General features: G+C 33.5%; 1 protein-coding gene across 2 annotated transcripts in view; it reads left to right on the top strand.

Moving 5' to 3' along the window:
* The window catches only part of si:ch211-152p11.4 (regulator of G-protein signaling 18), a 16,152-nt gene extending 2,759 nt beyond the window's left edge, over window positions 1–13,393 (top strand). For both annotated transcript variants that reach the window (XM_051136975.1, XM_051136974.1), the window contains exons 3-6: window positions 1,879–1,940; window positions 2,121–2,251; window positions 8,408–8,574; window positions 9,911–13,393. In XM_051136975.1, the coding sequence (XP_050992932.1) occupies window positions 1,879–1,940; window positions 2,121–2,251; window positions 8,408–8,574; window positions 9,911–10,081 (531 nt within the window). In that variant the 3' untranslated portion in view covers window positions 10,082–13,393. The remainder of the gene's footprint in view (window positions 1–1,878; window positions 1,941–2,120; window positions 2,252–8,407; window positions 8,575–9,910) is intronic.
* Window positions 13,394–13,944: the final 551 nt, after the last annotated feature.

The following is a 13,944-nucleotide window of genomic DNA, read 5'->3' as shown; positions in this document are numbered from 1 at the left end:
AAAAAAAAAAAAAATACTGACTCCAAGCTTTTGAATTGCATAGCAATGTTACAAAAGCTTTTTATTTCAGCTAAATGCCGATCTTTAGATCTTTCTATTCATCAAAGAATTCTTGAAAAAAAATTTACTCAACTGTTTAAGATATTGATAATATTAATAAAAACATGAACAGCAAATCAGCATATTAGATTGATTTCTGAAGGATCATGTGACACTAAAGACTGGAGGCTGAAAATTAAACTTTGCATCACTGGAATAAATTACATTTTAAAATATATACAAATAGAAAGTAGTTATTTAAAATGATAAAAATATTTTACTATATTACTGCATTTGCTGTATTTTGGATCAAATAAATGCAGGCTTGGTGAGCAGAACAGACTTCTTTAAAATCCATTAAAAATCTTACTTTTTAAAAACTTTTGACTGGTAGTGTAGAATTATTTTTTTTTCTTCTGGTCCAGGTGAATTATTATTATTATTATTATTATTATTATTATTATTTCCAAATGTAGTATTTTAACAACACTAACATTCAAAAGTTTAGGATTGGTATAATTTTTACCGTTTTGAAATGCATCTCAAGCTCTCCAAGGCTGCATTTATGTGATCAAAAATACAGTAAAACAGCAATTTTTTGAAATATTATTACAACCTTAAATAACTGCTTTCTATTTTGATATATTTTAAAAATGTAATTTATTCCTGTGATGCAAAGCTGAATTTTCAGCATCATTATTCCAGTTTTCAGTGTCACATTCTAATATGCTTATTTGCTGCTCAAGAAACATTTCTCATTATTATCAGTTAAAAACAGTTGTGCTGAATAATACATTTGTGGAAATGTAACTTATTGTTTTTAAATTTTGATAAAAAAAGTTTAAAAGAACAGCATTTATTTGAAATAGAAATATTGTAACATACATGTACTGTCACTTTTGATCAATTCAATGTGTCCTTGGTGAGTAAAATTAATTTTTTTGTAATTTGCAACAACAGCTGGACATTTAACCACTGTAGTGTGAATCTGTGACAGCTATATTCATAAATACTTTATGAAGTTATTTCATAGAGTGCAAGACCTCACTGATTCATTTATCATTGTCTGTCCACCCATTCTAATTGAGGCCAAGACAGTCACAAAACCTTTTATATGTCAGCCAGGTGGATAATATTACCTCATTTAACTCTGCAGAATTTGGGGAAAAACAATGGAACTTTAAACATCACAGAAATCCAATAAAGACAAGATCACGTAACAGTAAGCACTGAAGCGATACAAACACAGTTCCTTCAACTGGTCTGAAACTTTCTCACACTGGCCTTGGGCCATCGAGCAGCCTTTATTGTCGAACCCTGTTTATATGTACAGTACAAAATGTCTTTCACATGCATCAGGAGCGGCAGGGCTTCAGGATACATTATTGAGAACTCACAAGCCAAGTGTGATAAAGTCAAAGACATGAATGCAACACAAGAAGTCAAACTCACTTTGAATCAGTTTAGCCCTTGAGATAAAATGTTGCTTTGTCCAAACAGTAAAAGGAGAAGCGAGCTCTGAAAGGGGAACTGAATGTTGTATGAGGGAATCACACTATTGATGCAAATGTGTGTGTGTGTGTTTTTTTGGGTTTTTTTTCAAATCTACAATATTGTGGCAAGAGACGCTGTGGAGCAAAAACGTTCATTCCTTGAAATATTTTGGCATCTGATAGATCTGGCTTTGTGAGAATGCTTTCCATGACGCAACACCTTCACGACATTTGTTTAAGTCATGGAACATTTGTGTAAATTACACTTCCTTAAAGTCTTGAATCAAGTAAGATTATCGTGACAGCGCTATGCATATCAGTGACCTCTTTTTTTTTTTCACACAAGGGTTCACCGCAGTCCTTGCATACAAATCTGACGAGTGCAGAGCACAGAGAGAACGTAACCAGGTAAAATCAATCACAATCGAGTCACATAGTTTCTCAATTTCGTATCTGTTTTGCTTTTGGCCTATTCTCTGTCTGCCACTTGCAAAACAGCCCCTCCCCTTTGGCCCACTGTTATTAATTCCACACATTTTTTTCTGAATATCTTTGTCATGTATCCTCTCACCCTCTTGTTTCTCTCAGCGCTAAAGAGAGGCGTTCTCGAATGCCTTTCCTCAGGCAGTGGAGTCAGGTGGGCCACGGCAGAGCTCGACTCAGCAGGAAGGAGATGGAAACTTGGGCCACGTCCCTTGATGCTTTGCTGGAAAGCAGAGGTGAGCGCTTAGTTGTTATGTTTTAAAAGGGACATCGGATGCCCATTACACAAGGGGGTATGATTCTTTAGGGTCTTCATGAAATGTGTGCACCGTGCTTTGTTTAAAATTTCTCAGTGGTCGTGCAAAACTACACCCTTTTTAAAACAGTCAGAAACAGCTCTGTTCACAGCAATGCGTTTTGGTGCATGTTTCTTTAAATGATAATGAGCTACTGCTAACCCCGCCCCCTCTTCTGTTTCTTGTGTATTCCAAATAATCCAAAGCGTCTTCAGTGGCTCTGATGTCGGGAGAAAATGAAGACTCTTATATCCACTTTTACATCCAAATAATTTTACACCTGCATTGTTTACGAGACATTGTTGTCACTACAGCTCCTCGAGTATGGAGAAAATGATGGACAGCTGGCTGAGGGTGGAGATATGCTAATATGGATCAGTCAGTCAGTTGCTGTGGGCGGGGCTTGAGCAGTATGACATCATACTGCTTAGAAAATCAAAACAGCTTGATAATTGAGACTACTTAAGTTTTTTGGGGATTAAACAAAAGGAGGGAATGGATTGTAGGGTGGTTGTGTCCAGACACTGCTAAGACACTTTATATGTAAACCCCAAGTGAATTTTGCATCCGACGTCCACTTTAAACTGCTTGAGTTGCCAGGCAGCTGGTCAAAGGACACTTGCGAGACACCATCGCATCACATGGGTCATGCCAAAGCGAAGCTGTTTTTCTGCTAACTTTGACCTGGAAAGCTGTTCTTGGAAATTGAGATATTTGTGGCCGACTGCCCGTCCATGCTTGAAATGTTGTTTTAATGAAAATGATACGTGCAAAGAGGACCATCTCTTGTCTGGTATTGATACTGGATCATGTAGCAATGTAAAATACACTAGAGTTCAATACATTAATACTTTCATTCAGCAAGGTGCATTAAATTGATCAAAATTGACAGTGAAGACTTATATAATGTTCCAAAAGATTTCTATTTTGAATGCTGTTCTTTTGGATTTTCTATTCATCACAGAATGTTTGACAAAATGTAGCAGTTTTTACAAAAATAAGAAATGTTTCTAACATTGATGATAATAAGAAATGTTTACTGAGCAGATAATCAACATATTAGAATGATTTCTAAAGGATCCTGTGACATTAAAGACTATATGTGACCCAAGACCACAAAACCAGTCATATGGGTCATTTTTTTGAAACTGACATTTATACATCATCTGAAAGCTAAATAAATAAGCTAAGAAATAAGCTTTCCACTGATGTATGGTTTGTTAGGACAGGACAATATTTGTTCGAGATACCAGAATTTGAATATCTGTAATCTGAGGGTGCAAAAAAATCAAAATATGGAGAAAATCACCTTTAAAGTTGTTCAAATGATGTTCTTAGCAATGCATATTACTAATCTTAAGTTTTGATATACTTACTGTGGGAAATTTACAGAATATCTTCATGGAACATGATCTTTACTCAATATCCTAATGATTTTTGGCAGAAATATCAATCATTTTGACCCATACAATGTATTGTTGGCTATTGCTACAAATATACCTGTGCTACATATGACTGGTTTTGTGGTCCAGAGTCACACACATATATATATATATATATATATATATAAAGTATATATACTTTACTTTTGATCAGATAAATGCAACTTTGAACAGTAGCGTAGGTTGTGCGTTTGGTATAATTTTGTGGTTTTGTAATGAAACCCATCTATTACATCACTGAAACACTCTTGACACTGCTTCCTCTTAACATTGAGGAACCACTTTCATGTGTAGCTTCAGGCATGAGTTTCCGGAGAATTCCCAAACAACATAAAATGATATGAAGAAACTAGATAACGACATAATGAGCTTTTCCCCCAGAGGCTGAGGGAGCAGATGTGTAATAGCACAAATTAAACCACCAAGATTTTTTTTCATTTTCAGAAGGAAATGTGAGTGGTGCTTCTCTATTCAAAGTTTGTCACATGCACGCTTTTGTGAGTGGCTGTCAGAGTCCAACACAAGGCCGTTTATAGATGTGATTTGAGTTTCTTAAAGGGATTGTTCATCCAAAAATTCCGTCATTAATTACTCACCCTCATGTCGTACCAAACCCGCAAGACCTTCGTTCATCTTTGACTCTTCTGACTCTGCATAGACACGTTTAAGGCCCATAAAGGTTGTAAGGACATTGTTAAAATAGTCCATATGACAAGGCATAATATTATGAGATATTAATATTTGAGATATTAATATTACGAGAATAGCAAAAATTACTTGTCAAGGCACTCCTGTGCAAAGGCTGACACTGGCGAGAAGAAATTGGTGAATAAAGTCATTATTTTTGCTTTCTTTGCACACAAAAAGTATTGTTGTAGCTTCATAAAATTAAGGTTGAACCACTGATGTCACATGGACTATTTTAACAATGTCCTCACTACCTTTCTGGACGTGGTAATACCATTGCTGTCTATGTAGGGTCAGAAAGCTATTTGGATTTTATTAAAAATATCTCAATTTGTGTTTCAAAGATGAACAAAGGTCTTACGAGTTTGGAACGACCTGAGGGTGAGTAATTAATAACAGAATTTTCTTTTTTGAGTCAGTTATCCCTTAAGTAAAAGGTTCATTGTCCACCAGGCAAAAATTGTTAGGTGGATTTCTTAGAAAAGCAGTAGCTGCAAACTGCATGATTTGCAGTATCACTGAAGTTCGTAGCACAAAGTGTTGAAGTTTAATGCTTACTGTATATGGTTAGCAATAATAATAGTTGCCTTAGAAAGCAGTGCTGATAATTATTGGCGACCTTGAATGTCAAATGAAATACAGTACATGACAAACTTCTCTTAGAGTCCGTCAAAACAACACATAACAACTTCTAAGAAACTTTAAGCTTTTATTATTAGTGCAGCTTGTGCTGTGTAAACAGTGAGCTAATAGCGGATACGGTTACGCTTGATACCTGACGTCATAGTTCCATTTTAATTTTTTTTTATTATTAATATGACTTAATGATTAACAACATCTCGTCATTCCTGTCTATCAAACAACTGTTGAACGAATAAAACTGGTATTGACCGGTTAGATTAAATCTGTTGGGATTTTTTTAATAATTTCTGTTCTGTCTCTTAATTGAAAGCAGTTTATTAGTGTGACAGACCTCGTAAAATCTAATAATACACTGAAACATACAAAGCAAGGTTTGCAGTTACAGCTGAGCCTGTTTGGACGAAGTGTAACATGGAGTGAGAAATTCAGTCCATTCTGTGTCACTGCTATTTTGGAAACTAAAACTAATGCATATATAGGTGCTTTCCTTGAATAGGGTGTTGTTTAATGGAAATAAAGACATGAATCCCATGTTCTTCAAAGAGAGAAGACAAATTAGAAATGTAATTAAATATAATTAGAAATGTAAATTTTAGGGCTGTCATACCTCTGAGGTTTGGATATACAGTATCATAATTTTGACGTTAAATTGATATTCAGTGTATTGTAGGACTTCTTTTTTTTATTATTTTTTATGTATTTATTTTTAATTTACAAAAACCTTAAGATTCAACATATTTAACTGATATTACCACATGAATTTTCCACATTACAACATTTCTTAAAGCAACATAGATTTTTCTCCTTTCCTCACACAAATGTCATATGACTTAGAAGACTTAAAGAATTTTTTGCATAACTAAAAAAATAAATGAATAATATAATTTTTTTTTTTTTTTTTTTTTTTTTTTTTTTACACAAGTATATTTTTGGTCATTTTTTTGGAGCTTTATAGTCCCAGAGGCTTTTATAAAAGCATAAAAAATGATATTACCACATGAATTTTCCACATTACATTTTTTTTGTCCTTTTCTCACACAAATCTGTCATATGACTTCAAAAGACTTAAAGAATTCTAGAACGTTTTTGTATAATTAAAAAAATAATAATATAATTTACAAAAAAAAAAAAATCTGTGATATGACTTTAGAAGACTTAAAGAAATATAGAAAATATTTGTATAATTAAACAACCAATAAATAATATAATTTGAATAAGGTATTTTTTGGTCATTTTTGGAGCTTGATAGTCCCAGAGCCAATTATAAAACATGAATTTTCCACATTACCTTTTTTTTTAAAGCAGCATAGCCTTTTGTCCTTTTCTCGCACAAATCTGTCATATGACTTCAGAAGACTTAAAGAATTCTAGAACATTTTTGTGTAATTAAAAAATAAATAAACAATATAATTTACAAAAAAAAAAAAAAAAGGGGGGGGGGGTTATTTTAGTCTTTTTCGGAGCTTGATAGTCCCAGAGCCTATTATAAAAGCATAAAAATTGGTATTACCACATGAATTTTCCACATTATGACATTTTTTTTTTTTTTAAGCAGCATAGGGTTTTTTTGTCCTTTTCTCACACAAATCTGTCATATGACTTCAAAAAACATTTGTGTATAATTAAAAAAATAATAATAATATAATTTCCAAAAAAAGGGGGTTATTTTTGGTCATTTTTGGAGCTTGATAATCCCAGAGCCTATTATAAAAGCATAAAAATTTATATTACCACATGAATTTTCCACATAACATTTAACTCTGTTAAAGCAACAGAGATTTTACTCCTTTCCTCAAACAAATGTCATATGACTTCAGAAGATTTTCTGTATAATTAAAAAATAAATAAATTATATAATCTTTATTATTATTATTATTATTATTATTTTTAAGTAAATTTTCGGTCATTTTTGGAGCTTGATAGTCCCAGAGGCTACTATATAAGCAAAATTGAAGTTACCACATGAATTTTCCACATTACGACATTTCTAAAGATTGTGACACCCGATAAGTAACATCCTTTTGGCTTTTTCTACAGCATGATGAGAAATAAATGATCTCATTCAATTTTTGCAATCATTACAACAATTATAGTGTTCAACCATTTAACCCTTATAATACTGTAAAAAGATCATATTAATATTTACTGAATTTTATTGAAAATATTATCATTATTTCAAATGCATTTAAAAAATCAACCAGTACCACATTTTATTTTTTTTGGTGCCATATTTATTTATGCCAGCTTATGGAGGACCAAATTTGCAGGGGAAAAATAAGTAAATAAATAAATAAATAATAAAACAAAGACAATAAAAGGTTTAAGCATAAAAACAATCAGTGTAATGCTGTTTTAAATAGTTGTTCCCCCCAAAATTTTAAGTTTTCTGTTTAATTTAATTGCATATTTGTTTTTTTAAGGAAAAAATAAATATCACGCATTTTTCCCTAATTTACGAATTAAAAGACAAATTACTTTTACCCCAAATACTAATTAGTTGTAATTCTACATTTTAAAAATTTGCCACTATCCTAGGTTTTGCCCATTTGTCAATAAGAATTAAAATGTAATATGCTCCCTTATTCATTTATCTATTTTAATATGTAATAAGTCAGAATAAGCATGTTGTTTGAATTTTTACATAAATAATGTGTTACACTAAATTACAGTGTAACATTATTTCAACCAAATCTTCACATTTTATCATTTTATTCTCCAAAAACTTATTTGAAACCTTAAGAGTAGACACTTTACTTATATTTAATGTGCTTCGAAGAAAAAATTATTTGATAAAACAAATATAATTAATTTGTAATAAAATGTAATCCTGATTTTTTTTCTTTATTTATTATTTTCTGTATTTATTTACTTCTTCTTTTTATTGTTATTATTTATTTTTGTTTTTCCGTGTGGGTTATACAGCATTTAATTTCACGTAGAGTCTTTTTGTGAGCTGTGTGGCGGGCGTGTTTTGGTGTGTGGACTGGTTGAAATGTAGGAACCGCAGTATGTTGTAACTCCAGAGCCCTGCCCCCGTCCTACTTCTATTTTCTCACTTCAGAGTGTCGCAACCCATAGTTTAAGGGTTTTGAGAAAATCAGAGGGAAGGAAGGTATGTGGTTTGAGATAAATCCTCATCATTTCCATGTCCATGTTTTTCCTTTCCTGATTTTTGTGGCGTGCTATATGATGCGTGTGGGTGTATGGCAGACCATGCATGTGAACGCGTCATCTGAGCCTCGACCCCCCCGTTTGTAAGCAGAAATAGCTGTTTTTTTCCCCCTAAAGTTCATTACGGTTCTTTCTCTTCTCACCTGTCCTTCAGTGGGTGTCACAGTGTTTGAAGCATTCCTGCGATCCGAGTTCAGTGAGGAGAACCTGCAGTTCTACACGGCCTGTGAGCAGTACAGACAGTCATCCAACAAATTCAGCCTGCAGAGGCGGGCAAAAATGATTGCTGAGACCTACATCCAGCCGGGTGCTCCCAGAGAGGTAATTTAGCCAAATTCGGCTTTGTTTGTCTGTTTACTGCATTACAAATAATGCCTCCAAAATGTCTTAACTACTCTTTCTCATGCACTGAAAATAAATGGGGACTGGGACTGCTGAACGTATAAAAGTGTCATAGTAATAGTTCATCTGACAGTATTTCATTTCAGTAATGCCCAAACACATTTCAAACTTGGGCTTTAAATTTTGATATTTTCCTCACAAATCTATCATATTATTCACAAAGACTTAAAGAAATAAAGCACATTATTGTATGATTTATAATAATATAAAATAATTAATCAAGTAAAAAAAAAAGTTTTACATTTAAAAAAAAAAAAAGTAAATTTTCATCCTTTCCTCATACAAATCTATAATATCGCTTCAGGAGACCTAAAGAAATATAGAAAATGTATGTATAATTAATCAGTCAAATAAATAAATAAATAAATAAATTACAAAAAAGTTACTCCCAGATCTCCTTTTTTTGTAGCAATTGTATAATAAAATGCAGCACAAAAATAATAAAAAAATATAATAAAAATAATTTAATTTTTTTTTTTTCATTTTTGTAAAAGTTATGTCCTTTCCTCAAATGTCATATGACTTCAGAAGACAAATATAGAATATTTTTGTGAAATAAATAAATAAATAAATAAATAAGGTGTGTATGTAATGTGTGATATATATTTTTTTTTTAATAGAAAAAAAGTTTCACTTTCTGTATAATACAAATAATAATTTTTTTTCTAAATTTCGGTCCTTTCCAGACACAAATCTATCGTATGACTTCAGAAGACTTAAGGAAATTAATCTTTTTGCGTAATTATAAAATAAATAATAAAATTACAAAAAAAATAATAATAATAATAATAATAATAATAATTTTTGTCACTTTTGGAGATTGATACTCCCAGATCTTTTTTTTTTTTGTTTGTTTTGTTTTAAATGCATCACTTTTTGTATAATAAAAATAATTACATTTTGTTTTCATTTTTTTTTTCATTTTTAATTTTAGTAAAATTTCAGTCCTTTACTCACACAAATCTGTTATATGACTTTAGAAGACTTTTTTTGTATAATAATAATAAAAGTTATTTATTTATTTTGTTTTTTTTTTGGAGCTTGATAGTCCTAGTGTCTGTTATAAAAGCAAAGTAAATTCCTCACACAAATCTATCATGACTTCAGATTTTTTGTTTTTTTTTTTGCACTTTTTTTGTTTTTTTGCCTTTTTTGGAGCTTGAAAAAAGAACCAAAAGATCATTTTGGATATCTTTCAGTATATCATTTTTGTGTGAGCATTTGTAAACTATGAATTTCTTTCCACCACTTTTAGGTGAACCTGGACAGTAAGACACGAGAACTGACCGTGGAGCTCCTCAAAGCCCCGTCTCACACTTCCCTCTCACACGCCCAAAGGCGCATCTACTGCCTTTTGGAAATGGACTGTTACCCCCGTTTCCTCCAGTCGGACATTTACCTCACACTACTGAGGGATTCCTATTAGAACAAAAAATGGGCTAAATGTCCGAAAGTGGAGTCATCCTAAAAACTAAACGGACATCACGCCTGGACATTGGAGACAGCAAACGAGTCTCTGTGATGTTGAAAAAAATCATCTTAACTACTGAAGAACATTTTAGTGAAATAAAAAGGGGATGATGCGATTGTCTCGAACTTGAATGCATAGCGTCTAAAGGGTCACACAATGGGGAAAGAAGTGCTAATGTTTTACAAACTTGATATGGGGCTTTTCCCAGTTGCTAGACTGAAAAGATATTCTAGATTGATATCACTGGACTAAATGACATGTTGACAGGCAACAAAAGGAAAAACACGTCTGGCAAGAATGGGCTGTTCAGTGAAAGGCCGAGCACTCATCAGGGTCAAACCAGTCTTTGACTCCAACCGTATGTGTGGTTACAAAGAAATAAGTATGACTCATCCTAAAATTTACTTTACCATAAATAATTCCATAATTTAGCTAAATGGATATTCAAACAAAAGCACTCACCAAGACAAAAATAAAACAGACTGTTATATAAATAAGCAATATGAACACAAGTACTATAAATAAAAGCTGAAAACTTCCTCACAGGCTTGACATACGGCCAGTTTTGAGATATTTTCAAATCCTGTGAATTAGCATATTGTGACTTTATGATGCATGTTAAAGCTGTGCAAGAAGAAAATATAACTATAGACACTGAAATCAGAGGTCTATCGCTGAGTTTGGCTCTTGTTTGAATCTAAATAATATGAACTAATGTTAATGAAAAGGGTTTTGGTTGTTTTTAGGTAATTGTAGAATTCAGTTCTCATACTTAAATGACACTCTGAAGAGCGTGTTGCTGGGAAATGCCACAAGTTGGCAGGTTTAAAAATGCAGACCCCAAGCAGGAACCTGCCTGACACCAGCACAGTAAGCACATGTTAGGGGCGTAACGGAAACGGTACGTACCTTGGTTTTAACGTCACGGTTCAGTATGACTTCAGTACAGAAGGGGGAAAAACTACACTTTTTAATAAGGTTTACTGAACAAGTTGTTCTTTCTTTAAATACATTCAGTTATAATTAAAAAAAAAAATCTTAGTGATAAAAATCTCACCTTAGGGAGCCCTTTTACACTATAAGGTTACAATTAACAATTTAAATAAAAATTAAACCTAATTACTATGACTTTTTTTTAATATAATAATCAAACATGTAAACTTGACGCTCTGACGTGTCCACCGGAGTAGTGTTGCCAAGTCCGCGGTTTTTCCGCAGAACTGGGCTACTTTAACACTGTTGCTGCGGGTTGTTTTTGATGTCCGCGCTCTGCGGGTTGAAGCGACCCCAATAACATTATATTTAGCCCCTGAAATAGGAATTTACATGGGGAACCCTGACAAAAATGTGTATTCTATCCCCCCCTCGAAACGTGACTGGGCTAATTTTGGGCTAGTTTTGAATAGCAGTTGGGTTCAGTATGATGTTGTTGTTTTTTTTTTATAAACAGTAGTTTACTGAACAAGTTGCTCTTTCTTTAAAAACATTCATTTATAAGTAAAATTTTAAAATATGGTCAATTACACAGTGGCTGTCATAACACGTTCTATAACAGATTAATATAAACGTATGTTAAAAAAAATTAACAGGTAAAGTTAAATATAATGAGTATTTAGTGTAATATTTTGTGAAATACTCTTCTCTAGACTTAATTAACAAACTAACGAGCTGTGATGACTTGCCTGAGGTAAATGAAATGCTACATGACGTTTTATTTCCATGCTGTTTTGTTGACGTCTTTCTGCGGTTGAAACACGGATTGAGCAATTACATTAGGCATGATTTGTTCATACATGTTATTTCACGTTGAAACTAAAACGAAACTGGCATTCTAAAGGACCCCATTTTGCACAAGTCTGCGGCGTGTTACAGCTTTGACGTGGCTGCCGGAGCAGTGTTGCCAAGTCCGCGTTTTTTCCGCAGGATTGGGCTACTTTAACACTGTGGGTTGTTTTTGATGTCTGCGGGCTGAAGCGACCCCAATAACTTCATATTTAGCCCCTGAAATAGGAATTTACCTGGGGAACCCTGACAAGAACGTGTATTTTATCCCCCAGAATGCAATTTTTAATGGTGGACCCCCCTCGAAACGCGATTGGGCTAGTTTTGGGCTAGTTTTGAGTAGCAATTGAGCTTTAACATCACAGTAGGGGGATACAGAAGGGGGCTCTGACACGGTTGCCAAGTCCGTGGTTTTTCCACGGAATTGGGCTACTTTAACACTGTTGACGCAGGTTGTTTTTGATGTCCGCAGGTTGAAGTGACCACAGTAGCCCCTGAAATATGAATTTACCAGGGAAACCCCATGTGTTTTTTATCCCCTGGAACACCCCTTAAAACGAAATTGGGTGGGTTTTATTGTGAAAACCTGGCAACCGTGCACCTGAGCTGATCGCGGCCACTGTAGTCAATGCTTGTGTTGATACCAGCACGTTTCTGAACCGTCCCAGAAAAGGATTTTATTGTTCGAATTTCCTGGAGCAAAAAAAATGCTGTACTTGTTCAGTACACATGCGTACCGAACGGAAAGACCTGTACTGAAAATTTTCAGTACGAATACGTGAACCGTCACACCCCTAGCACATGTACATTTCTGAAAAGTTCTATATACTTATTATTGTGCACAAACAGCTGAAGAACATCTTAAAAAGAGCAGTTCACAAAAATGTAAACTTGAACATCTGAGGAAACATTTTTGAAATGTATATTCCAGATGAACGCACATATCGAAAAATTTCAGCTTGAGAATGAAGGCATGTGATGTGCTGTATGTGTTTTAGTGGCTCTTTATGATGTCTGTGAATGTCACACTTGACGGTACATGTATTATTACTGTAGACATGCTACTAAGAACTGCATGCACTAATGTCCTTGGTCAAATGTATTCCAAGGATTTAATCTGTTTGCTGGAGTATAATGTCAATGATTTCCTTAAGGGAATGATGTAATGATGTGATCAGTGTAGAAGAATGAGCATCAGTTTGACTGTCAAAGTATTTATGTTGTTCGAGAGCAGCGATATAAATGAATGAACAGAACAGATGTTCAACCGTTTAATTTAATTTCCACAAAAAAAGTCTGTTTTGTATAGACCTGTTTTTGAGAAACATTATAAAAGGTCAGATTATAAAAGCTCAAGCCATAAAATAAATAGCTGAAAATAAATAGGACTGATTAAAAAAAAAAAGTTACAAATAGCTGCTGATGTTATTTTCATTAAAGGTCTTTTTTTCACTTTTGTGGTTTAATAAAAATTCCTAAAAATCATTTTTCTCCCTTTAGTATTTTCACTTCTTTGCAATGTCCATTAATCTATTTCTTTTCTTAAAGGGACAGTTCACTCAAAAATGAAAATTACCCCATGATTTACTCACCCTCAAGCCATCCTGGGTGTATATGACTTTCTTCTTTCAGACAAATGCAATCAGAGTTATATTAAAAAATGTCCTGGTTCTTCCGAGCTTTATAATGGCAGTGAATGGGTGTTGAGATCTTGAAGCTCAATAAAGTGCATCCATCCATCATAAAAGTGCTCCACACAGCTCCAGGGGAACAATAAAGGCCTTCTGAAGCAAATCAATGTGTTTTTGTATGAAAATTATCCATATTAATAACTTCATAAAAAATAATCTCTAGCATTAAAACACCACTCTCTTGCGAGCACGTGTATGACAGTTCACGTAAGCTAGATATTGGATATATGGATATTTATCTTCACAACAATCTCACAAACTCATCAGTTTACTTCAGAAGGCCTTTATTAGCCTTTCTATGAGCACCTTCTATGATGGATGGATGCACTTTATTGGGCTTCAAAA

The sequence above is a fragment of the Labeo rohita genome, chromosome 19 (assembly GCF_022985175.1).
Source record: "Labeo rohita strain BAU-BD-2019 chromosome 19, IGBB_LRoh.1.0, whole genome shotgun sequence".
Classification (NCBI taxonomy): domain Eukaryota; kingdom Metazoa; phylum Chordata; class Actinopteri; order Cypriniformes; family Cyprinidae; genus Labeo; species Labeo rohita.
This window is presented reverse-complemented; position numbering and strand designations above follow the sequence as displayed.